This window comes from Callithrix jacchus, chromosome 21 (assembly GCF_049354715.1).
Source record: "Callithrix jacchus isolate 240 chromosome 21, calJac240_pri, whole genome shotgun sequence".
In the NCBI taxonomy this organism is placed as follows: Eukaryota; Metazoa; Chordata; class Mammalia; order Primates; family Cebidae; genus Callithrix; species Callithrix jacchus.
Genome location: NC_133522.1, coordinates 35,014,032 through 35,040,252, shown reverse-complemented (window position 1 = coordinate 35,040,252; position 26,221 = coordinate 35,014,032). Strand labels below are relative to the sequence as shown.

At 36.2% G+C, this 26,221-nt stretch overlaps 1 protein-coding gene across 6 annotated transcripts in view; it reads left to right on the top strand.

The window, feature by feature from the left end:
- LTN1 (listerin E3 ubiquitin protein ligase 1) overlaps nucleotides 1-26,221 on the top strand; it is a 65,720-nt gene that overhangs the window by 25,010 nt on the left and 14,489 nt on the right. For all 6 annotated transcript variants that reach the window (XR_013530552.1, XR_013530551.1, XM_078358425.1 and 3 more), the window contains 15 exons: nucleotides 566-1,390; nucleotides 2,159-2,200; nucleotides 8,033-8,225; nucleotides 9,016-9,255; nucleotides 10,169-10,322; nucleotides 11,224-11,368; nucleotides 11,762-11,948; nucleotides 15,347-15,506; nucleotides 16,762-16,866; nucleotides 20,979-21,121; nucleotides 22,544-22,679; nucleotides 22,879-23,023; nucleotides 24,226-24,439; nucleotides 24,915-25,152; nucleotides 25,482-25,556. Coding sequence is in view for 4 of the 6 variants with exons in the window: in XM_078358425.1 (XP_078214551.1) it covers nucleotides 566-1,390; nucleotides 2,159-2,200; nucleotides 8,033-8,225; nucleotides 9,016-9,255; nucleotides 10,169-10,322; nucleotides 11,224-11,368; nucleotides 11,762-11,948; nucleotides 15,347-15,506; nucleotides 16,762-16,866; nucleotides 20,979-21,121; nucleotides 22,544-22,679; nucleotides 22,879-23,023; nucleotides 24,226-24,439; nucleotides 24,915-25,152; nucleotides 25,482-25,556 (3,002 nt within the window). In the remaining 2 variants the exon portion in view is untranslated. The remainder of the gene's footprint in view (nucleotides 1-565; nucleotides 1,391-2,158; nucleotides 2,201-8,032; nucleotides 8,226-9,015; nucleotides 9,256-10,168; nucleotides 10,323-11,223; nucleotides 11,369-11,761; nucleotides 11,949-15,346; nucleotides 15,507-16,761; nucleotides 16,867-20,978; nucleotides 21,122-22,543; nucleotides 22,680-22,878; nucleotides 23,024-24,225; nucleotides 24,440-24,914; nucleotides 25,153-25,481; nucleotides 25,557-26,221) is intronic.

Sequence of the window (26,221 nt, the reverse complement as noted above, 5' to 3'; positions counted from 1 at the left end):
CTGACCAACCAGCTATGAATCAGGGATCCCATGGCCCCTCCTGGGGTTTGCTTAATTTGCTAGAGTGGCTCACAGAACTCAGAAAAACAATTTACCAGTTTATTATAAATGATATTACAAAGGATACAGATGAAGAAATGCATAGGGTGAGATATGGGAGGGGTCGAAGAACTTCCATGCCCTCCCTGGGTGTGCTACCCTCCAGGAACCTCCCCATGTTCAGTTATCTGGAAGCTCCCTGAATGCTGTCTTTTTTGCATTTTTATGGAGGTTTCACTACTAGGCATAAATGATTAAGTAATTGCCACTGGTGATCAGCTTAACCTTCAGCTGCCTCTGTATCCCTGGAGGTTGGGGTGATATGGAAAGTTCTAGCCCTTTAATCCTGCCTTGATCTTTCTGATGACAGGTTCCCATCCTGCTATATAGGTGCTTCCAGCCACCAATCAACCCATTAGCTTACAAAATGTTATCACTTTGGAGATTCCAGGGATTTTAGAGTTGTGTGCCAGGGGATGGGGGTTGAAGACCAAATGTGTATTTTATATTATACCTTTTCTTTCAGTTGATCCCTTTTATTGATGCAGTTCTCAAAGACCCAAGGTTGCAACATGGGCAGCTATTTAACCATTTAGCAGAAACTTTAAGTTCCTGGGAAGCCAAAGCAGACACGGAAAAAGATGAAAAAACAGCTCACAACTTGGAGAATGTACTGATACATTTCTGGGAAAGACTGTCAGAGATCTGTATCGCAAAAATCAATGAGCCAGAAGCTAATGCTGAGTCCGTTTTGGGTGTATCTAACCTATTACAGGTGCTTCAGAAGCCAGAGAGCTCATTGAAGTCAAATAAGAAAAAAAATGGTAAGGTTAGATTTGCTGATGAGACACCTGAAAGTAATAAAGGGAGTGAAAAATGTGTATCTTCAGAAGGAGAGAACATTGAAGGCTGGGAATTATCAACTGAACCTTCTCTCACTCATAATTCTGAAGACTCAAAGTCTGAAGACTTTTTATCTCCTCTAAGGAAAAAACCTTTGGAAGTCTTAGTCTGTAAACTGGCAGAGATGAGCATTAATTATGTCAATGAACAAAAGTCAGAGCAACATCTGAGGTTTCTTTCTACTCTGCTTGACTCCTTTTCTTCAAGCCAAGTATTTAAAATGCTACTTGGTGATGAAAAACAGAGTATTGGCCAAGCCAAACCTCCTGAAATAGCCAAGCTTGCACAAAAAAATCCTGCGGTGCAGTTTTTATACCAGAAACTGATAGGTTGGCTAAATGAAGATCAAAGGAAGGATTCTGGTTTCCTGGTGGACATTTTGTACAGTGCTCTCAGGTGCTGTGACAATGATATGGAAAGAAAAAAAGTCTTGGATGATCTAACCAAGGTATTCCTCTTGTATATCTTTTTAAGCTATTTCAATAATAGATGAGTAGAATGAGCCTGCGTATTGTTTTCTGGTTGTTTCTTCACTGTGATTGTCAATTTGGTGATAAGCAATATATTCTTGATCATGATTTGGGAAGTATCTAAGGCTGCTGAGTAGATGTTCAGCAGTACCGGGGTGATAGATACTTGGTAATTAAAAGGTGAATTCTTCTAATCCATACATTTAAAAAGTTGGATAAGAATGTTTTAGTTTTGTATTGGTTACATGGGCACTTCATTTACTTTTTTTTTTTTTTGATACGGAGTCTTCCTCTGTCACCCAGGCTAGAGTGCAGTGGCTTGATCTCAGCTCATTGCAACCTCTACCTCCTGAGTTCAAGCAATTCTCCTGCTTCAGCCTCCCAAGTAGCTGTGACTATAGAAGTGGAATACTATGCCTGCTAGTTTTCTGTATTTTAGTAGAGACAGGGTTTCACCATGTTGGCAGATGATCTCTATCTCCTGAACTCATGATTCGCCTGCCTTGACTTCCCAAAGTGCTGGCATTATAGGCGTGAGCCACTGCGCCCAGCCTTCATTTACTTTTTAAAAGTTTTAGGTGGACATGTTGGTGCATGCATGTAGTCATCCTACCTACTCGGGAAGTTGAGGTGAGAGGATGGCTTGAGCCCAGGAGTTCTAGACTAGCCTGGGCAACATAGCAAAACCACGTCTCAAACAAAAAGTTTTTCTAGCAGATTGTTTCTAACTCTTTTTCTTTTTTCAGGTGGACCTGAAGTGGAATTCTCTTCTTAAGATTATTGAAAAGGTATCTTAGGGATTTTTCTTTTTTTAAATATTTATGGGAATAGAAATATTAAAATCATAGTCTTATTCATACAATAAATATGGTCAGGCAGTCAGGTTCTGTGTTAGAGAACCTCCTTGTTATTGTGACTTTCTTCCTCTAATGTGGGAAGATATTTGTTCTTTTCCTTTTCTGTAGTAGTATTTTTCTGATTAGTAATATTAGGGAAAAAGGAACAGGCTATGGAAAATCATTTCTTTCTTTCCTAGAGGGTAAAAAAGGCAGATTAAAACATTTTATTATCTTTTAATTAAGGCTACACCTTTCTGCTCTTAGTTGCTTTTTCTGCTGTGGAAATGGATTGGTGTGGTTCTAGCTTTGGCTAGAACACATCAGGAAATTAAGTTTTCTCTACTTGGGAACACTAGGTGAATAAAAATCTTCCAGTCTTTTTGTGATTGTCACTGACTAAGAAAATTATTGGGAAGAATAATGAAAAGAAATCAAATAATGAAAACAATTTACAAGTTTTCACAAAACAACTTGTGTTCTTTCCTAATGAGGATGTAAATGTTTTAACTAACACTTTTTCAACTATATAAGTGTTGTTATGACTAGTTACCTAAAATTCTTACTCCTTTTTAAGGCATTTTCAAATTATTTTTCTGTTTTCATAGCTAACTCTTGAATTTGCAAGTTTTTTCTATTATTTAGTAAGAAAATTGTAGTAAACAAATAGCATGACATTTACCATCTTAACCATTTCTAAATGTACAGTTCGGTAGTATCAAGTATATTTACATTGTGGTGCAGTTTCCATAACTTAATTCATCTTGCCAAACTGAAACCCTGTGTCCATTAAACAGTAACCCCTCATTTTCCCCATAGTTTAATTTTTACAAAATAAATACAGAATATTTATTTTTCAGTGAGGAATATGACACAGGTACACTGTTCACATTATTTTATCCAGTGCCTTCTCTCCCTGTAGCCAAGTTACAGAATTATCAGAAAGCTCCTTGATAAATCTTGAATCAGAGCAGGGGATGTAAATACTTTGATAAGAGTGGACTAATGTATCCATTTCCAACTTAGGAATATACCTGTCATGAAATGCAAATACTCACACCGGTGTAGAAGAATATCCTTTTCCTGAGCTGTGATTGAAACTTCCTAGCCAGTGTTTGCTGCCTGTGCTTCCATGACTCACTAGCCTCCTCATCTCCTTAAAGCTAGGCAGCTTCTTTCATTAGAAATGTTCATACAGGGCCGGGCGCGGTGGCTCAAGCTTGTAATCCCAGCACTTTGGGAGGCCGAGGCGGGTGAATCATGAGGTCAAGAGATCGAGACCATCCTGGTCAACATGGTGAAACCCCGTCTCTACTAAAAATACAAAAAATTAGCTGGGCATGGTGGCGCGTGCCTGTAATCCCAGCTACTCAGGAGGCTGAGGCAGGAGAATTGCCTGAACCCAGGAGGCGGAGGTTGCGGTGAGCCGAGATCGCGCCATTGCACACTCCAGCCTGGGTAACAAGAGTGAAACTCCATCTCAAAAAAAAAAAAAAAAAAGAAATGTTCATACAGGCATACCTCAGAGATATCATAAGTTCAGTTCCAAACCATGGTAATAAAGCAAGTCACACAATTTTTTTGGATTGCCAGTGCATATAAAAGTTCTGTTTACACTATATTAAGTGTGCAATAACATTGTATGTAAAAACCAATGTACATATTTTAAAATTATTTTATTGCTAAACAGTGCTAATGATCATCTGAGCCTTCAGCGAGTTGTAATCATTTTGCTGATGGAGAATCTTGCCTCGATCCTGGCTGCTGACTGATCAGGGTGGTGGTTACTGAAGGCTGGAGTGGCTGTGGCAGTTTCTTGTGCAGTTTGCTGCACTGATTAACTCTTCCTTTCATGATAGATTTCTCTTTAGCATGCAGTGCTGTTTGATAGCATTTTACCCACAGAACAACCTCTTTCAGAATTGGAGTCAATTCTTTCAAACCCTGCCACTGCTGTTTCATCTAAGTTTATGTAATATTCTTTAAATCCTTTGTGATCATGTCAGCGTGTTCACAGCATTTCACCAGAAGTAGATTCCATCTCAAGAAACCACTTTCTTAAGAAGTAACTCCTCATCCATCCACATTTTATTATGGGATTGCAGCATTTCAGTCACATTTTCAGGCTTCATGCATCATTTTAGTTCTTTGCCTCTTTCCTCCATATCTGCAGTTACTTCCTACACTAAAGTCTTGAACCTCTCAACGTCATCCATGAGGGTTGGAATCAACTTCTTCCCAACTCCTATTAATGTGACTTCGCCTTTTCCCATGGTTCTTGAATGTCTTAATGGCGGTGAGTTTTTTCCAGGAGGGTTTTTTGTTTGTCTTTTGTAGAGATGGAGTTTCACCATGTTGGCCAGGGTGGTCTTTATCTCCTGACCTTGTGAACCACCCACCTTGGTCTCCCAAAGTGCTGGGATTACAGACGTGAGCCACCATGCGTGGCCTTTCCAGAAGGTTTTCAGTGGACTTTGCCCAGATCCATTAGAGGAATCACTGTCTATGGCTGCTATAGCTTAATGAAATATATTTCTTTAAATAATAAGACTTTAAAGTAGAAATTACTCTTTGATTCATGGACTGCAGAATGGATGTTGGGTTAGCAGGCATGAGAACAACATTAATTTCCTTATACATCTCCATCTAGATCTCCATCGGAGGTCTTGGGTTACCCAGGTTCATTGTCAATGAGCAGTACTATTTTGAAAGGAATGTTTTTTCCTTCATTTTTCCAACAGTGGGCTTAAGATATTCAATAAACCATGCTATAAACATGTGCTGTAATTTCGTCTTTGTTATTCCACTTAGAGCACAGGCAAAATAGATTTAGCTAAGCTTAAGAGCCCTAGGATTTTTTTTAATGAGAAATGAGCATTGGCTTCAACTTAAAGTGATTAGCCCCTAACCAGAATCAGGTTGTCCTTTGAAACTTGGAAGCCAGACATTGACTTCTTGCTAACTATGAGAGTCTTAGATGGCATCTTTTTCTAACATATGACTGTTTAATCTCCTGTGAAAATCTGTTTAGTGTAGCCACGTTCATTATTGATCTGAGCTAGATCTTCTGTATAACATGCTGCAGCTTCTGTTTCAGTGGTTGCTGCTTCACCTTGTACTTTTGAATTGTGGAGATGGTATCTTAAACCTTATACACCACCCTTTGCTAGCATCAGACTTTTCTTGTTTAGCTTCCTCAACTCTCAGCCTTCATAGAATTGAAGAGAATTAGGGTCTTGCTCTGAATTAAGTTTTGGCTTAAGGGAACGTTGTGGCTGTTTGATCTTCTGTCTAGGCCACTAAAACTTTGTGTATATCAGCAGTAAGTCTGTGCTACTGTTACTCCTGGCCTCACAGGAGTAGCACATTTATTTTATTTTATTTTTGAGACCGAGTTTCGCTGTTGTTACCCAGGCTGGAGTGCAATGGTGCGATCTTGGCTCACCTCAACCTCTGCCTCCTGGGTTCAAGCAATTCTCCTGCCTCAGCCTCCTGAGTAGCTGGCATTACAGGCACTTGCCACCATGCCCAGTATTTTTAGTAGAGACGGGGTTTCACCATGTTGACCAGGATGGTCTCAATCTCTTGACCTCGTGATCCACCCGCCTCAGCTTCCCAAAGTGCTGGGATTACAGGCGTGAGCCATGGCGCCCGGCCCAGGAGTAGCACATTTAATTTCCTTCATGAACTTTTCCTTTGTATTCACAACTTGGCTGTTTGGCTCAAGAGGGCTTAGCTTTCTACCTCTCTTGGCTTTCAACATGCCTTCCTTGCTAAGCTTCATCATTTCTAGCTTTTGATTTAAAGTGAGAGATGTGTGACTTTTCTTCCACTTGAACATTTAGAGGCCATTGTAGTGTTATTAATTGGCCCAATTTCAGCATTGTTGTGTCTAAAGGAATAAGGAAGCCCAAAGCCAGAGAAGAAATATTAGGGAATGGTTGGTCAGTGGGGCAGTCAGAACACACACCCAGACACACACAGTATTTCTTGTTTGCACTCTTACATGGCAATGGTTTGTAGCGCCCTCAGACATTAAAATCGTAACATCAAAGATCACTGATTGCAGATCACCCTAACAGATATATTAATGAAAAAGTTTGAAATATTGTGAGAATTACCAAAATGTGACACAGAGACACAAAATGAGCATGTATTGTTGTAAAATCGTGCCAATCAACTTTCTCAATGCAGGGTTGCCACAAATACTCAATTTTTAAAATTGAAACATTTGCAAAGCACAATAAAAGGAAGCCCAATAAAATGAGGTATGCCTGTACATTAAGTTGAACTTCTAACCTTGCTAATTGGAGAGGTATTTTATTCAGAAGTTTGTTTACCGGGATTCTGCAGAATAGATTGGTTTTACTTGGCAAACTACACTGGGAAAGCCGGCATCATTGCCATCTAAACTCTAAAGTAGTTTTTCTTGTTTTACAGAACCTTAATACTTGTTGAACAGAGTCTTAAAATCATCTTTTTTGATTTTGAGAGGGAGTCTCACTCTGTTGTCCAGGCTGAAGTGCAGTCACACAATCTCGGCTCACTGCAAACTCTGCCTCCTGGGTTCAAGTGATTCTGCCGCCTCAGCCTCCAGTGTATATGGGATTACAGGCACCTGCCACCATGCCTGGCTGACTTGTATTTTTAGTAGAGATAGGGTTTCATCATGTTGCTTGGTCAGGCTGGTCTTAAAACAATCTTTTAAAAAAAAATTAAAAAACAGATCTGAGTTTTGGAACCAGGAAAGGACCTTAGAAATTTTCTAAGTTAATCTTCTCAATTTTCAAATTAGGAGATAGGCCTATGTTGATTAAAAGATTTGTCCAAGGTCATAGGCTAGTTTAGTGCTAAAGCTTGGAATAAAATATAAGCTCTGGTTACCTACAATTTTTAAATAAAAGGATAAAGTTTTCCATGCACTACCCAATGTGCACTTGGATTTTTTTTTTTTCTTCCAGATTGCTTTGAAATGAACCAAGTTGCAAATTCCTTTCTTCTCAGCCCTTAAAGCAAAAGAAGCTCTGGGAACATGGATCAGCATGCTTTGGGGGTGGATGAACAGTTTTTTTTTCTTCCCCACCTCATGAAAATAAACAAGTTGCTGTCAGATACCTGGCCTTAGTGACTCTATATCAGAGAATTTGGGGAGATAAATCCCATTGTTCATAATTGAATTAATTTACCATTATTATACATTAATTCTTTAATTTTAGCAAAATTAATGAACAAAAGTTTACTATTTATAGAGCATTTATAAATCTATTTTCAAAGTTTATCCATTATTCATTGAACATATCTACAGTGTTGATAGCAGGTATCAAAGAAGTTTAAGACACTCTCTACTCTCAAGGAACTTACAATCTCATTGCAAAGACAAGATATACACAGATGAAACATTTAAATAATTATATAATCCAGTAAGTGCTTTAGAAATTCAGAGAAAAGCAGTGATCATTGTGGGCTGGAGTGGATGGGGAGACTCCATAAAGTAGGTGGGATTTGTATTGATTTTCAAAGAATGGATGGGATTTTAAGTAAAACAAAAAATAATGTTCATGGCTGGGAAGGTAGCATGAGCAAAGCATGGAAGTGAACATCATCCAGCCTTAGTGGGAAACAGGGAGGATACCAGTCTTCCTAGAACTTCCTAGAACTTCAGGAGGAGGAGGAGGAGTGGGGGATAAAATTGGAGCCATGATAATGAAGGGTACAAGTAATATTTTGGATAGATAAGAGTATTTGATCTTGCTGTTAACCTTTGCTTTAATTTTGTGGTTTTAGGCTTGTTCTAGTTCAGATAAACATGCTTTAGTAACTCCTTGGCTAGAAGGTGATATCCTTGGTGAGAAATTGGTCGACTTAGCAGATCGTCTTTGTAATAATAAGGACTTGAAATCTCGAGTATCTTCAGAATCTCACTTCTCAGAAAGATGGACTCTTCTAAGTTTGGTCTTATCCCAGCATGTTAAAAATGGTAGGAAAAATATGACTTTTTTTTCTGTAAGGGAATAATTCATTTCACCTTGTGGGGAATTACATAGGACTCAGCTTACATATTATTGGTTGAAAATAACAAGACTTATTCAAATATCTTTTTTTTTTTTTGAGACTGAGTCTCGCTCGTCATCCAGGCTGGAGTGTAGTGGTGTGATCTTGGCTCGTTGCATCTGGGTTCAAGTGATTCTTGTGCCTCAGCTTTTCAGGTAGTTGGGACTACGGTTGCATGCCACCATGCCTGGCTAATTTTTGTATTTTTCGTAGAGTCGGGGTTTCACTGTGTTGGCCAGGCTGGTCCTGACCTCAGGTGATCTGCCCGCCTTAGCCTCCCAAAGTGCTTTGATTACAAGCTCACTGAGCTGCTGCACCTGGTCCATTTACCTGTCTTAATATTCTAAGTACCCCAAATGTTTATTAATCTTCATGCCATGACTTGGAAGATATTTAATATTTTTAGTTTTATGTCCTAAAGGTTTTTTTTTAACTCATATAAAGTTGACTCATGACTTAAAGAGTTTGAGTGTAGCAAAGTTGCTCACCCTAATCGTGTAGGCCGTTTCTGTTTTCTACTTAATTTAAAACTACCTTTTTACCTGAGAGCCTTTATATGTGAGAGACTGTGTTGATTTGTTAAAATTTTGTCTAATACATAAACACCATTTAAAAATCCATGGAAGCACCCATAAGATTATTAACCCAAAGTAAGATATTTAAAAGTGCACGTTAATATTTTTATTTTTTTGTCTGTTTGAACCTTTTTTCTCTAGATTACTTGATTGGAGACGTATATGTTGAAAGAATTATTGTTAAACTTCATGAAACTTTATTCAAAACAAAGAAATTATCAGAAGCTGAAAATAGTGACTCATCAGTGTCTTTTATCTGTGATGTGGCCTATAACTATTTCAGCTCAGCAAAAGGATGCTTGCTAATGCCATCATCTGAAGATTTATTATTAACTCTCTTTCAGTTATGTGCTCAGAGCAAAGAAAAAACACATATGCCAGGTAATAGCCTACTGCTCAAATGTTTTGTTGGGAATCTCCGGCTCTGACCTTCATAGTGAGTGTAAGTGCCCAGGCTTTATTAATTGAATCATAATGTATTTGAAAGTTTAAAGCATTTTGAGTAAAGGACTACAGTCATATACACTTTCAGCTTTAGAAACCAAGTTAAAGACGTTATTTCTAAAGTTCTCACTTGATATTCAAAGAAATTTGGAATAAGCCATAATTGATTAGTTAGAATCTTAGTCTACTCAGCAGTCTGGCATGCTGCTTAATTTCTTGGTGCTTCAGTTTCCTCATTTGTAACAGGGGGATAATATCCCTTTATTATAGTAAAAGCATTCAATCTTTAGTGTATATCAAAATAGAATTGAGATTATCATTTTAAGGACTATATTCCTGCTTTATGAGATTATCTTTTTAAGGACTATATTCTTGTCTTATATGCTAATTCAGACTTATTTGTGAAAGGAATTTAAAAAAATACTACCTATAGAGAGCTATTCTCTAACTCTGTGTTCTCTCTTTTTTTCTTTCCTTTTCCTCTCCCTCTTTTTTTCTGCCAATCATTGGCTACCAACCCTTTCTGTAATACTAACTTCTGTATTAGAAAAAGCTGTAACAATTTTTTTAATAAATCCAAAAGGAAAAGTCTTGTAAATAAGTTCAAGCAGAAAAAATGTAACTTTAAAAATATTTATCATTTTACATTTTTATGATACAAGCTAGCTTGTATTATTGCATGTTAATGACACAGTTGCTTTGTTTGGCAATTGAATTTTGAATGGCAATTGAATTTAAAATTTTTCTTTTAAAATTTTAAAAATTTTTAAAAATTAAAAATCTCAGCTCTGCAGAATTGTTTCAGACATTTCAGTGAGATGATAAATTCCTGTTGACATCTTGATTTCAGATTTTCTTATCTGTAAACTGAAAAATACTTGGCTTTCTGGTGTAAATTTATTGGTTCATCAAACTGACAGTACATATAAAGAGAGTACCTTCCTACATTTGTCTGCTCTGTGGCTGAAGAACCAAGTTCAGGCTTCATCTTTGGATATCAACAGGTGACCTCATTTGAGCTTGGTTTCATTGTCTCTGTTATACTTGATCAGTGTCCTTAAATAAGATTCCATCATCAATGTGAGTGCCTATGAAAAATGACTTGTAGGGCTCATGCCTATAATTCCAGCTGCTCAGTAGGCTGAGGTGGGAGGATCAGTTGAGGCCTTCAGGAGTTCAAGACCAGGCTGAGCAACATAGTGAAATGCCGTCTCTTTAAAAAAGGAAAAATGAAAAACGACTTGCTGGTAATAAATCTATAGGACTCTAAGAAAAGATCCAAACAGATTTTTCCAAAACCATTTTGTTTCAATGACCATCCGTTTAAGCTGCCAATTAATTGAAGGATAATTTGCTATACCATACCTGCTGGACTTATAACTTACAGACAGTAAAGTGATAGTGATACTATCCTTTGTCATAGGCTGGTGTGCGTTGTAGCCTGTCATGGTCACCACATGTACTGATAGTTCTGGTTTATTTTTGGGGGACAGGTAGGCACTGTTTTAAGGTACGGAATTATAAGTATATTTTACATCTCATAGTTAAATCCATAGAATAAAGGAGAGAGTGCATTTAGAGGCTATTGGGGTTAGGTAAAATGATGTTGAATTTCATAAGATAGCTATATTTCGAAAAACACCTGGTCTGAAATAGGTCAGGTCTCATTGGTTCTGAGATAGGTAGGAAGCGACACTAGATTTCAAATGATAAATATTGTATTACCTGCCCAGTTTGACTGTGTTATGTTGATGTGTTGTTGGTTGAGGAGCATCACTTACCTCTTTTTATTTTCATCATTTCTTTTTGTTCAGGTAAGCTATTATAGGGTACTTAACACATACTCGGGTATTCAAACTAGTCATGGCATAACTGCAACAGTTAAATTCTTTGCATTATTTTTAGTCTCCAAGTCCTCTTGTCTGCTGTTGATGATTTGCTAAATACGCTTCTAGAGAGTGAAGATTCTTATCTTATGGGTGTGTATATTGGAAGTGTAATGCCAAGCAACAATGAATGGGAAAAGATGAGGCAGTCTCTTCCTATGCAGGTATTTTTGAAATTGGAGAGTGCATATTTCATTTTGAAGTTTGGATTTCGTGCAAGCTTGAATATTTTTATTTCATTTTGGGGGAGAAAAAATAAATAAAATGAGTATTTTGCTTTGCTTTTATGTTTTTGTATGCTCGTGTACCGGATGTTTGCTTTTTGTAAGACACAATTTGACTGTGGCAGTGGCCGTGGTACAAAGACTTAAGATCTAGTTCTGTACTTAAAAAGTCTTAAAGAAATACACATGTTAATTTCCTGTAATAGAAACCAAACTTTTAGGTTCCTGTGGTTTTGCTAATAAATTAAATATTCTCACAGCTTCATTTTTTGTTCAGTCTGAATTGCTTAGGTAATAAATAATTTTATATATAATGTGTTTTTTTTTTCACAGTGGTTACATAGACCTCTTTTAGAGGGAAGATTGAGTTTGAATTATGAATGTTTCAAAACAGATTTTAAGGAGCAGGACATAAAGACACTTCCCAGCCATTTGTGTACTTCAGCATTATTGAGCAAAATGGTCTTAATTGCACTGAGAAAGAAAATAGTCTTAGAAAATAATGAGCTTGAGAAAATAAGTAAGTATATATGAGCATTTACATATAACATGATGCATGAATAAATACAGTTTTGAAATAATTTTGATTACACTGCAATTTAGATCTTGAATTCAAGAATCTTCAGCTTTCTTTTTCCTATTTTAATGTTGAGAACCTTGAGTGGTGCATGTTAAATTGCGAATTAGATGGAAGCATGTTGGCATCTTGCTATAATCTTAACTGTGGATCATAGTTGGTGTTAGCTACTCAGGCTGTCATGACATCAATATAAACAGATCCTGTGGCACATACCCTAAAGAAAATGGGTGAGGCTTTGGTGTTTTATCAAGGATTCAGAATTTTCTGTCGATTAAAGAAAAAATTGATACCTGATAATTGTTTATCAAGGATTCAGAATTTTCTGTCGATTAAAGAAAAAATTGATACCTGATAATTGTACATATTTATGGGGTACATGTGATATTTTGAAACATATATACAGTGTATAGTGATCAAATCAGGTTAAGTAGGATAGCCATCACCTGAAACATTTATCATTTCTTTGTGTTGAGAACAGTTCAAATCTTGTTTTCTAGTTATTTTGAAATATATAATAAATGACTTTTAACTATGGTCATCCTACTGTGTTATTGAATACTAGATCTCATCTCTTCTCTTTGACTGTATTTTGATACCCATTCACCCACCTCTCTTCATCCTCCACTCTCCCTTACCCTTCTCAGGGTAACCACCAGTCAACTTTATCTTCGTGAGATCCACTGTTTTAGCTCCCATATACAAATAAGAACATGTAATGTTTGTCTTTCTATGTATGTTTTTTTTCCCACTTAGCATGATGTCCAGTTTCATTCATGTTGCTGCAAGTGATAGGATTTCATTCTTTTTTTAATGGCTGAATAGTATTCCATTGTGTATATGTACCATATTTTACATATCCATTCATTTGTTGATGGACACTTAGGTTGATTTCATACCTCTTGGCTATTGTGAATAGTGCTGCAGTAAATATGGGCGTGCAGATATACCTTTGATATTCTGTTTTTCTGGATACCTGCTGTATTGTATGATAGTTCTATTTTTAGTCTTTTGAGACACTTTCGCATCCTTTTCCAAAATGGCTGTACTAATTTGCATTCCTACCAATAGTGTGTAAAAGTCCCTGTTTCTCTGCATTCTTGCCAGCCAGCATTTGTTATTTTCTGTCTTTTTTTTTTTTCTTTTGAGACGGAGTTTCACTGTTGTTACCCAGGCTGGAGTGCAATGGCATGATCTCGGCTCACTGCAACCTCTGCCTCCTGGGTTCAAGCAATGGGACTACAGGCCCAGCTAATTTTTGTATTTTTAGTAGAGACGGGGTTTCACTTTGTTGACCAGGATGGTCTCGATCTCTTGACCTTGTGATCCACCCGCCGCAGCCTCCCAAAGTGCTGGGATTGTAGGCGTGAGCCACCGTGCCCAGCCTTTCTGTCATTTTTTAAGAGATGGGATGTCACTGTGTTGCCCAGACTGGTCTTTAATTCCTGGGCTCAAGCAATCCTCCTGCCTCAGCCTCCCAAAGTGCTGTGATTACAGGCAGTGCCACCATGCCCAGCTTATTTCTTACCTTTTTGACAATAGCCATTTTAACTGGGGTGAGATGATATCTCATTTTGATTTGCATTTCCCTGATGATTACTAATATCGAACATGGGATTTTTTTTTTCCCTTTCTTGCCTTTGAGTTGAGTTTCTTATATATTCTCTGTTAGTCCCTTGTTGGATGAGTAGTTTGCAAATATTTTCTCCCATTCTGCAGATTGTCTCTTCACTTTGTTGATTGTTTCTTTTGCTGTGCTGAAGGCTTTTAGTTTAATATAGTCCTATTTGCCTATTTTTGCTGTCTTTGCTTTTAAGTCTTAGCCATAACAATGTTTGCCTATAACCATAAAAATGATTGCCTAGACCAATGTCCTTAGTGTTCCTTGATGCTTTCTAGTTGTTTTATATGGTTTTAGTTTTTATGTTTAAGTCTTTAATCCATTTTGGGTTGATTTTTTTAGATGGTGAGAGAGGTCTATTTTCACTTTTCCATATATAAATAATTCAGCTTTCCTGGTGCCATTTATTGAAGAGGATGTCCTTTCCCCAATATATGTTCTTGGCATTTTTGTTGAAGACTTGGTCAGTTGGCTACAAATATGGATTTATTTCTGGGTTCTTTAGTTCTGTTCCATTGGTCTGTGCGTCTTTTTTTTATATAAATACCATGCTGTTTTGATTCTAGTATAGTGAAATACTTTTGTGGTTCATCAGTATTTTTCATCAGATCTAATTTTTTTTCTGGCAACTGGACATTCAAATGTTGAATCCTAAGAGGACTTAGGGCCTCGGCAAATTTCCTTATTTGAACAAATGGTTTAGAATTACAGGTAGTGGTGTTACTTTACAAGATGGTATTAAAGGTACAAGATTTGCAGAAACCCAGTATCAGTCTTGTTTGTAAGCCCTCAGCTGTAACACAGTTACTAGAATGGCGGGAATATATGCTCTGTGGAAGAAAGTTGAAACACCTCTTTTGGTCAGCCAGCTTCACATTGAGTAAGGGCAGGGAAATAAGCCTGTTGTTTATATTGATCACAGAGTGAATCTGTGCAAACACAAAACTAGTAAGAGGAGTAATGATTTTTTCTTTTACTAATTACAAACTGGTAATATTATTTCTTTAATCTTAGCAACCTCATCAGTCAGATATTATTATTGTTTTTGTTGCCATAACTTGATTAGAATTGCTTAACTGGTAAGGTAGGATTATGTTTTGAACCAGGCCACAACACTTCTGACTCCAAAATCTAAACATGGCTTTATAAAAGGGAGTTGTGACAGTGTATTAGAAACCTAAGACATGCCAGACTTCATAATAGATACTTGGTCATTTAATTCTCTCAACAGTCCTGTCAGTCCTAATTGATAACTATTTATATAGTTTGAGAGAGATGTAGATTTGAATCTATCCCAATCTGTAACTGAGGCCCATGCCCTTTTCCTGTATCATACTGTCTCCCCTTTCTCCTGTTTTGCATGAACTTCTCACCTTAGGTCTTGGGTCCCTTAGTTGTTTTTCCTGTATACAACTTTTTATCAATTGTGCCAAAATGGTAGGAAGATTCTTTCAGTATCTCTAGTAACTTAGGTTCTTGTCACATTCTTAACTAATTAGAAAATGGACTAAGTAAAATTTGGGAAAGGGGTGGCATTTTATATCAGACAAATGTTCTCAGTTTTCGTTATCTTTGAACATCTCAAAGTAGATTTGAAAATCAGTTCATAGGTGTTTTGAGATGAGTGGGTACAACAGTGTTATAAAACAAGGCAGAGAAGTGAAAATAATTGAAGTGTTTGTTCACAAAGTACTTTTGATAATTTGGTCTCTTCTTTTAGTTGGAGAACTGCTTTATTCACTGCAGTGGTGTGAAGAATTAGATAACCCACCTGTTTTTCTAACTGGATTTTGTGAAATGCTTCAAAAAATGAATATTACGTATGATAATTTACGTGTACTTGGTAATACTTCTGGCCTTTTGCAGCTGTTATTTAACAGGTAAGAATCTCTTCCAATTTCTGTTTTTTAAATGACTATGCTATTACTTTTTTTTTTTTTTTGAGATGGAGTTTCGCTCTTGTTACCCAGGCTGGAGTGCCATGGCGCGATCTCGGCTCATTGCAACCTCCACCTTCTGGGTTCAAGCAATTCTCCTGCCTCAGCCTCCCGAGTAGCTGCGACTACAGGCTCACACCACCACACCCAGCTAATTTTTGTATTTTTGGTAGAGACGGGGGTTTCACCATGTTGACCAGGATGGTCTTGATCTTTTGACCTCCTGATCCATCTGCCTCGGCCTCCCAAAGTGCTGGGATTACCGGCGAGAGCCACCGCGCCCAGCTATGACTATGCTATTTCTTTATGGCTTTGCCTTCTATAAGATGTAACCCTACTTCATGCTAATGTTTCAGTCAGAGGATTGATCTAATAATTGCTATTCTTAATGATAAATAGTTTATGAATTCTAAATACTTGATTTAACCTTTTCAGGGGAAGATATTTGTACTCTGCCTGTCTTATTAAATCCATAAATACATTTAGGGGTCAGATGACAAAAAAGAAGTAAAAGCTTGTGGAAGTTGTTTTTTCTGTTACCCAATCTCCCAGTACTTTCAGATTCATTCTTTATCTTACATGTTATAGGTGTGTCTTAATGTTATGACCACAAAGCTCTCTCCCCTAGATGAGGAAGGTAGGTGTGAAAACAGAGTCCCTGTAGAGGTTATAGGAGTAAGATGTTTAGCTTTTTGAAATTGCTGTGTTGAACTGCCTTCTCTTTAAGAGTTTATTACTTGCTGATAGTACTTTGAGCATTGCTGTATCAGAGGACCCAGGCTCCCTTCCAATCCCATTCTAGTTAGTTGACATTCACAGCTTTCCTCAGAACCAAAAAACCTCTTTGATTGTTCAACTTAAGCCAGCTTAGTGTCCTCTGGGAGATGTCTTTTTTTCCAGCTGCAGCCTCTGGTCTTCAAGCCTAATCTCTAAGATCATCTCCCCTATTGGGACTGAAGAGACTTTGGAGTTGCCTAGGGATGAGAGCTTCGTACCAGCTGTGAAGGAGTGTTGAAAGCCTAAACTCCCAACTCTTTGGATAGTTACTGGCAGTTGCTTGGGTGCAAAGACTTAGGTGAATTGATGCTATCACAAGGTGCTTTATTTCATTCTGTAAAAGGAATTCAGCTAGCCAGTGTTTAAAAATTTTATTAAGTACAGTTTTGAAATGGAATATAATTTTTTTTTCCTTTTTTAGGTCCAGAGAACATGGCACATTGTGGTCTCTTATTATTGCTAAGTTGATCCTTTCCCGAAGCATTTCATCTGATGAAGTAAAACCACATTATAAGAGAAAAGAAGGGTATTCTTATTTAAAATGTTTCTACTTTGTAATTTACTGTAATTGGTCACATTGGCAATCCCTAATTAATGAATAATCTCTAACAAATTATGAAAACAGGTTTAGAAAATGAAGTTAAAGACTTCAAGGCAAATTAAATTGTTTTAGGTGAGGGATGTACTTTGTTGTTTTTTTGAGACAAGGTCTCCCTCTGTTGTCCAGGCTGGAGTGCAGTGGCACAAACATGGCTCACTGTAGCCTCAACCTCCTGTGGTCAAGTGATCCTCCTACCTCACCATCCTGAGTAACTGGGACCACAGGTGTGCACTGCCACACCTTGCTCATTTTTAAATTTTGTAGGAATGGGGTATCGCCATGATGCTCAGGCTGGTCTTGAACTGTTGGGCTCAAGGAGTCCTGCTGCCTCAGCCTCTGAAAGGCCTGGAATTACAGGTGTCAGCCACCGTGCGTGGCCCACACCTTTTTTTTAAGTAAGTAGTTTTAACTCTATAACCTTTTGTTGTAGAAGTTTATACTGTACTTTTTTTTTTAAGCTAATAACATTTCATAAATTTGTTTTCTTTACCCCAGAAATCTGATAGAAATCTTTACTTTTGCTGTTTCCTCTTTTTCCATCACTTTATTTGCTATATGGAAGTGATAGGGAAATTCTCTTAAATAACATCATCCTATTGAAGAATGTTCTAGAAATGTAACGTGTTCTGTTCTTAAGACAAAGAAGTAGATTACGGGTTTGGGCATACTGGTGAAGTTCCGTATTCCAATTCATACTTAGCTGAGATTTACTAAGAGGCATTTTGAATTCACTGATTTACCAAGAATTCTGAAATGATAGATATGTGTTCAGGCATACTAGAATTCTAAATTAAATTTTGCCAGTTTTTTATCTCACTTGAAAGTTTTAAAAAACTTTTTTTTTTGAGGTATTGCAGATTCACCTGAATGTGTAAGAAGTAATATAAAGAATAAAAGTCATACATCTACCCAGTGGTACTGTTTTGCATAACTTTAGCATAATATTACAACCAAGGAAAAGGCAGATACGGTCCATTGACTTAGTTTACATGCACATGTTTGTGTGTGTGAGAGACAGATAGAAAGAGTGTGTGTGTATTCTGTGTAGCTCACATCTGTGACCACCACCACAGTTAAGTACAGAACAGTTTCATTTTCAGGATCCCTTGGGTTATTCATCTGTAGCTTCAGCCACCTCCCTTCCCATTGTCCTAATCCCTAGCAACCACTAATCTGTTCTCTATCTTTGTAATTATGTCATTTAAGAATATTTAATTATGTCATTAAGAATATATAATATCTCTACAAAAAAAAATACAAAAATTAGCCCAGTGTGGTGATGTGTACCTGTAGTTCCAGCTACTCAGGAGGCTGAGGTGGGGGGGATTGCTTGAGCCTAGGAAGCAGAGGTGGCAGTAAACAGAGATTACACCACTGCCCTCCAGCCTGGGTGATAGAGTGAGACCCAGTTTCAAAAAACAACAACAAGAAACACAAAAAACAATATTATATAAATCGAATCATACAGTATGTAACTTTTTGACATTAGCTTTTTTAGTTTGCACAATTAAAATTTTTTTCTGATTATAAAAGGAATATGTAATTAGCTAAAGAATTATTAGAACTAATTACTAAGAGATGGATGTATATTTGACACACAAAAATCAGTAGCTTTCTTATTCACCCATAGTAATTTTAAAAATAGTATGGGGAAAAAAATGAGATTCTATTCATAATGACAACAAAAACTAAATACTTAGAAATAAATTTAACAAAACAATTACATTTATAAAACTTGGATAAAGATCACAAAAGAAGGTGGGAAGATAAATTGTGCAAGTGGTTGTGTCAATCTGTAATTTCAGTGCAATCTCAATCAAAATTTCAGCAGTTTTTGAAAAACTTAGTAAACTGTTCTGAACATAGTATACATTTGAAGGCAAAAGTGCTCAAAAATAAGAAATTTTGAAAAAAGTGAAAGAGACTGCATACCAAATATGAACTATATTATTGAATTATAGTAATTAAGCAGTGTGAAATTGAAGAGTAGACAAATCAGTGGATAGAGTCCAGAAAGCTATCCACACATGTATGTGAATTTGGTTTTTAAGATTTGGCATTTCAAATCAGTGTGGTGAGTAAATAATAATGATAGAAAATTGGACATGTGTTTTGAAAAAAGTACTGAGAACTTCTCCTTTACATTATATGTAGATATATACATATATTTGATTTTGTAAAAATGAAAACTTCTTGCAACCTAAGCACTCACCAGTGGGTGCATGGATAAATAAAAGTGTGGTATATCCATATAATGAAATATTATTCAGCCTTAAGAAGAAAAGAAATTCTGACATGCTACAGTCTGTATGAACCTTGAGGACATTACGCTGAGCAAAATAACCCAGTTACAAAAAGACAGATACTCTATGATTCCTTTAATAGAGTAGTCAGATTCATAGGGATAGAAAGTAGAAAGAAAGTGGTTATCTGGGGCTGAGGGTGAGAGAGGAATGGAGCATTCTTGTTTAGTAGGTAGAGTTTCAGTTTTGCAGAACGAAGAGCTCTGGAGATTAGTTGCACAACTGTGTGAAGGTACTTAACACTGCAGAACTCTACACTTAAAAATGGTTAATACATAAATTTCATGTGTATTTTATGACAGAATTTTTTATATAGTATTTTTGAAAGATGAAGACTTTGCGACAAAATACGAAATATAAAGATTACAGGGACAAATGAGAAAATGGGAGAAGACATTTGCAAATCAACAAAAAAGATCTGTAAAATGTGATAGTTTGTATAAATCAGTAAAACCTTCCAAATTGAAAAATTTAACAAAGACTTGAAGGGTCAATTCATACATAAAATGGTCAAAGGTAGTTCAATACTGAAATGTGAAATATGAAAGGATTTGCCTTACTAATAATGACAGAAGTACAAATTAAAAGCAGTAGTTTTATCCACTGTATGGCCAAGAATCAAAAAGATTCACTGTGTGCAGCTAAAGAGTCACATCTGTACATTTTTGGTGAAAGTGTAAATTGATTACACGTTTTCATAAAGCAATTTGAAATTACTAACATATAATACATTCACTTCCTTTGAGCTTACAATTTCACTTCTAGGAATTTAGTCTAAAGTATTTATACATATGCAGAATAATATTGTCTTTAGGATATTTATTGCAGCATTATGTATGAGAGCAAAAATTGGTGGGGGGAACCTAAATGTTCACTGACAGGGAAATAGTTAAATAATGATACATCCATAGTATGGAGTGTTAGGTAGACTTTGTTCATTTTTGTTATGTAGCTTTAAAACAGAATATACGTTCTGACAGAAAATATATATAAGTGGTAAATAATAGAACAATATATTTAATGTCATCCCTTTTATGTGACTAAAACCTGACTATATATATGCACAAATACAAATATCAGTTCAAGGAAAGGACAAGACAAGCTGGGCAAGGTGACTTATACCTGTAATCCCAGCACTCTGGGAAGCTGAGGTGGGTAAATCACCTGAGGTCAGGAGTTTGTGACCAGTCTGACTAATATAGTGAAACCCTGTCTCTACTAAATACAAAAAAAATTAGCCAGATGTGGTGGTACATGCCTGTAATCTGAGCCACTTGAGAGGCCGAGGCAGGAGAATCACTTGTATCTAGGAGGTGGAGGTTGCGGTGAGCTGAGATTGTGCCACTGCACTCCAGCCTGGGCAACAGAGCGAAACTCTTGTCTCAACAACAACAACAAAAAGGACACACAACTATTTTAATTGAATCAATTGACTCTTTTTTTAAAAAGAGAACATAATGTCATGTGGCTAGTGTAATTTTTAAAAATCATATATGGGGAAAAGTTATATATGTTCATTTTAAAAATCAGAAATATGCAGAAAAGAGAAAAGGGCAAAAAAAAAAAAAAATTTCAGCCAGCCAGCACTTGTTAAATCTATCATAGGTTTCTTTTTTCCATGTAGTTATTTTATATGATAGAATTATTCATCTTTTTGAATAGTCTAAATAAAAGGAATATAATGAAATAACCGTATATTTGGAAGAAATCTAATTGTTTTTTTTCTTTAAACAGTTTTTTTCCACTAACTGAAGGCAATTTGCATACCATTCAAAGTCTTTGTCCATTTTTGTCAAAAGAAGAAAAGAAAGAATTTAGTGCTCAATGTATACCTGCTCTTTTTGCCTGGACTAAGAAAGATCTTTGCAGTACTAATGGTTAGTTGCTTGATAATAAATATTTTATTAACTTAATTATTGCTTGAGAGTACGAACTGTTTCTAATATATAAGACCATATTTAACAGAAGTAAATTGAATTATACCAGATTTGTTCTGAGATTATATGGATGAGTGTCGTTAGACAGTGGCTGTTACCATTTTGCAGTACAAAAATGCTCTGGCCTTAGGGGAAGACTCACACCCAGAAATACTGCCTAACCATTTTTTATCTCTCGATAGCTTTTTAAAGCTGTGCCTCATTTCTCCCTAGTCAACCAGAGATTGAACATATAAAGGCAGAAATACCTTTATAAAAGGTCAAGAGATCAAGACCATCCTGGTCAACGTGGTGAAACCCCGTCTCTACTAAAAATACAAAAAATTAGCTGGGCATGGTGGCACGTGCCTGTAATCCCAGCTACTCAGGAGGCTGAGGCAGGAGAATTGCCTGAACCCAGGAGGCGGAGGTTGCGGTGAGCTGAGATTGCGCCATTGCACTCCAGCCTGGGTAACAAGAGCGAAACTCCATCTCAAAAAAAAAAAGGCAGAAATAGCTTCTGTTGTATTTAAAACACTGCACTGTCATTTGTTAATTAATAACATTTATGAGCACCAGCTACATGATAGTTACTGTTGTAGAGAAGACAAACATAAATAAAGTTTTATCATGTGATAACTGATGTAGCAAGAAGATGTACTGTGTATAGAAGTGGCAGAAAGGAAGGAGTTTCCACTCTGCTTTGCGGGTGTCAGTGGCGTTTTCACAAAGAGAAATATTTTTACTGAATGCTGAAGGATAAGTTGTTTTCTATATGGACACAGTTGGGGAAGGGCATTCCAGGTACACAAAAACATACAAGGGTACCGATTGTTCATTTTCGCTGGTATTTAAGATAGAAGGTTGGGGGCAGAGGGTGTTAAGGTACACCAGTGGATGGAGTTTGAGGAATGGTAGAGATTATGAAGAGTGGGTCTTCATCAGAGTTTACCACATACACTAGCTGCTTACTGAGGAATGAATGTATAAATTATGAAACAGTAAGTTCTATTTTCCATTTTCTATTTCCAGCTACTCTATAGCTGTAGTCTTTTTTTTATTTGAACAATGAGTTTACTGAATATGTCCTACACTTAAGAAACCAAAACAAAAAACAGCATAAGTCAGTTTAAATTACAGTATCATTTACTTAATTTCCCCTCCCCAAATTCTCTATTGTGTGCTAGGTGCTAGGTATGGAGACAGGGTCTCTGGCCTTTGGAGCTTATAAGTTCATTTTTTGACTCTTACATAAGAGCCATTTTTAGAATTCTTAACCTGAGTAAAATTTTTAAAAGAAAGTTTTTTTACTTCTTAAAGTGGGCTTTATTAGTAGATGTTGTTATTAAAGTTTTTTAATTTTCATTTTGAATTTTATTTTAGGAGGTTTTGGACATCTTGCCATTTTCAATTCTTGTCTACAGACCAAAAGTATAGATGATGGAGAGCTATTACATGGAATATTAAAAATCATAATGTCCTGGAAGAAAGAGCATGAAGATATTTTTCTTTTCAGTTGGTAGGTAATACTTTATGTTTTTCCTTCAGTATACAAGTCACACAGAGGTTATATATCTGTATCACAATTTGGTAGAGCAATTATGGTAGACATTTGAGTCAGTTATTTATAAGTATATAAGATTTAAAGTAGAATATTTTCTAATTGCATGCCAATATAATTATTCTTTTGTTATCATTTGTTTTTATCTTTAACACAGTAATCTATCAGAAGCAAGTCCAGAGGTACTGGGTGTAAATATAGAAATAATCCGGTTTCTTTCCCTGTTTCTGAAATATTGCACATCCCCTTTGGCAGAGAGTGAATGGGACTTCATCATGTGCTCCATGTTGGCTTGGTTGGAGGTAAATTAACCTGATGTGTCATCACCTCTTGTGGGTCTTTGTGCATACTTTTGCATCAGAACGATTTACTGATCTCATTCTTTAAGTGATGATTGTAATTAGCTCCTTCGCATAATTTAAAACACTTTATAGATGTTATCCTCACCAGCTACTATTTCACAGACTAGTAAAATGATAGATTTTTAATGACTACTAGCATCATTCAGTGACCAAATCTCCTGTTATTAAAATGCCTTCTCCTTTAGCTTCTCATAATATTTGCAGCACAGCCCTTTCCGGTTTTATCTTTTAATGACAATTGTTTTGGTCTTTTTTGGTTATAATTAGATTATTTCTAAAATGTACTATGTGAGTATTACGAGAATAATGCATTAAATATTAGCAAATTCAGAGGTAATTAGTGTAATTTTATGACACAGAGCAGCCAGAGGTATACTACTTGTGGGCTCCAAGGTAGCAAGTCAGTCAGGGTTGAATTGTCTGAATCTCTGCTTTGCTTGCTATTAGCTATGTGACTTAGAGTTTTAAACTTGAACTATTGAGCCTCAGTTTTCTTTCTTTCCTTTTCTTTTCTTTTCAATTTGAGACAGAGTCTCACTCTGTCACTTAGGCTGAAGTGCAGTGGTGTGATTTTGGCTCACTGCAACCTCCGCCTCCTGGGTTCAAGCAATTCTTGTGCCTCAGTTTCCCGAGTAGTAGGATTACAGGTGCCCACCAGCATGCCTGACTAATTTTTATTTTTTTAGTAGAGATGGGGTTTCACCATGTTGGCCAGGCTACTCTCAAGCTCCTGGCCTCATGTGATCCACCCACCTCAGCCTCCCAAAGTGCTGGGATTCCAGGCATAAGCCACTGCATGTGGCCAATTTTCTTATTTTAAAATAATAACTCACAACTTGTAGGGCTTCTGAGAAGATTAGAAATGTGTATTTAATGTATCTGACTTAGCATTTTCTTCCATAGTTTAGAAGTTAAAAAGGGCATTTCAGAATAAATTGTTTATTAATGGTTCTAATTCATGGTATTTAATTTTGAAGAAAAAAAGTTTGATGTAAAATATTTATATTTCTCCTGAGACTACACACTTCAACTGCTTTTCATTTTAAAATTCAAAGAAACGAAAGAGGGGCTTTTCTTTATTGGCTTATTTGTAGTGTTCTGGTAGAAGTCTGTTTCCCTGTTTCATTTTGATTGCTTTTCAGACAACCAGTGAGAATCAGGCATTGTATTCTGTTCCACTTGTGCAACTGTTTGCCTGTGTCAGCTGTGATTTGGCCTGTGACCTCAGTGCTTTTTTTGATTCCACAACTCTGGATACCAGTGGCAGCCTTCCTATAAATCTGATCAGTGAATGGAAAGAATTTTTTTCCCAAGGCATCCACAGTTTGCTTTTACCTATTTTGGTGACTGTTACAGGCAAGTGAAAAGGGGAATAATAATGAGATTGATTCATTGGAAATGACTCACTGAAAAATTCAAAACCAAAAATCAAATAATACTAAATAGTAAAAGAAAAAGCCAGAAGAGAAAGCTTGGCATCTCAGAAGCGTCATATATGCTTCTACTTTACAGACAAGAGTTGAAAAAAATGGCAAGGTATCCAATGACTGTTGCAAATTAAAATAATAATAATTCAGATAACATGAATAGATTATGTGAATAGAACCTCACTATTGACCATTTGCTTTCTTTTTAGAAAAGGATCAGATGAAAGTCATTAAAATAGTTGAGATGAACTGAAATACATATTCAGTTCATGTTTCTAGTTAAGACTGCTTTATTGTTTATGTCTAGTTTTTATTTCATTTTCTAAAATGACATTTGATTGTGAATCAGTTATGTTATACTAACTTTTTTCTGGGACATGCATGTCTTTCCTTTTTGTCATTAGGAGAAAACAAAGATATGTCTGAAACATCCTTTCAGAATGCAATGCTGAAACCCATGTGTGAAACATTAACATATATCTCAAAGGAGCAGCTACTGAGTCACAAACTTCCTGCGAGATTAGTTGCGGACCAAAAAACAAACTTACCAGAATATCTCCAGACTTTGTTAAATACGTTGGCCCCATTACTCCTCTTCAGAGCTAGGCCTGTGCAAATTGCTGTTTATCGTATGCTATACAAGTAAGAATTCATCCAATTGAATCAATGTTACAGTGGTCTAAAAAAATAGAATATATGCTTAGGTTTTACTTTTAATTAAGAAGTAAAATTTTTAAAAGAAGGAGATCTGACTGTTTCACTTGTAGTGACACCTAAGTTGCTTGATCTTTTAGGTTATCATTCTCTATACACAATTTATATTTAAATAGTCCTGGCTATAGTAGTTATTTTAGAGAAAACGTATTTAAACATTTACTCATTATAAAATAAGAATTGACTTTTCTGTTCTTGAACATGACTTAGTAAACAATTTAATATCACATATTTAAAAATAATGTTCTTATTTCTAGATTGATGCCTGAATTACCACAGTATGATCAGGATAATCTAAAGTCATATGGAGATGAAGAAGAAGAACCAGCCCTGTAAGGTTTTTCTTTTTTAAAAATTCTTATAATCCTTCTCACTTATAATGTCTTTAGAAGACTAAAGCAGCACAAAAGCTGTAAATTAGAGTTATATTCATTCTACAGACAGATCTTTTTTGTTATTTGTAAGATATAAATGAAATCTAGATTTCACCCAAAGATTGTTTCTCTCTCTTAATTATTCTTAAATCACATGTTCCATTTGCTACTGTTTAGTAAAACTTTCTTTGGCCATATAATGGCTCTGGAAAGAGTGTATCAGTTCAAATATCTGTTGAGCATCCACTTTGTGGATAGTATTAATACAGTGTTTAGTGAGCACTTTCTTTTTCTTAGGGGATTAATCCTATACAGATGATACCATTTTATAGAAAATATAGTATATGATAAGTGCTAAAAAAAAAAAAAGATAACTTTTTTTTTTTCATGTCAGTTAGGCCTATGTAAGATAGCATGTTGTGAGGGCACAATTAATGTACATCAGGAAAGGAAGACTTTCTTTTGAGGAAGAGGCATTTAAACTGGACCTTTAAGGTTAGGTAGCACTTCTCCAGGACAGGAAAGATAATATAAGTTGAGAGAACATTATGTACAAAGTCACTGAATCGTGAATGTGAGGATGTACTTGGGGAATATTGAGTAGTTACCGCTTAATGTATACT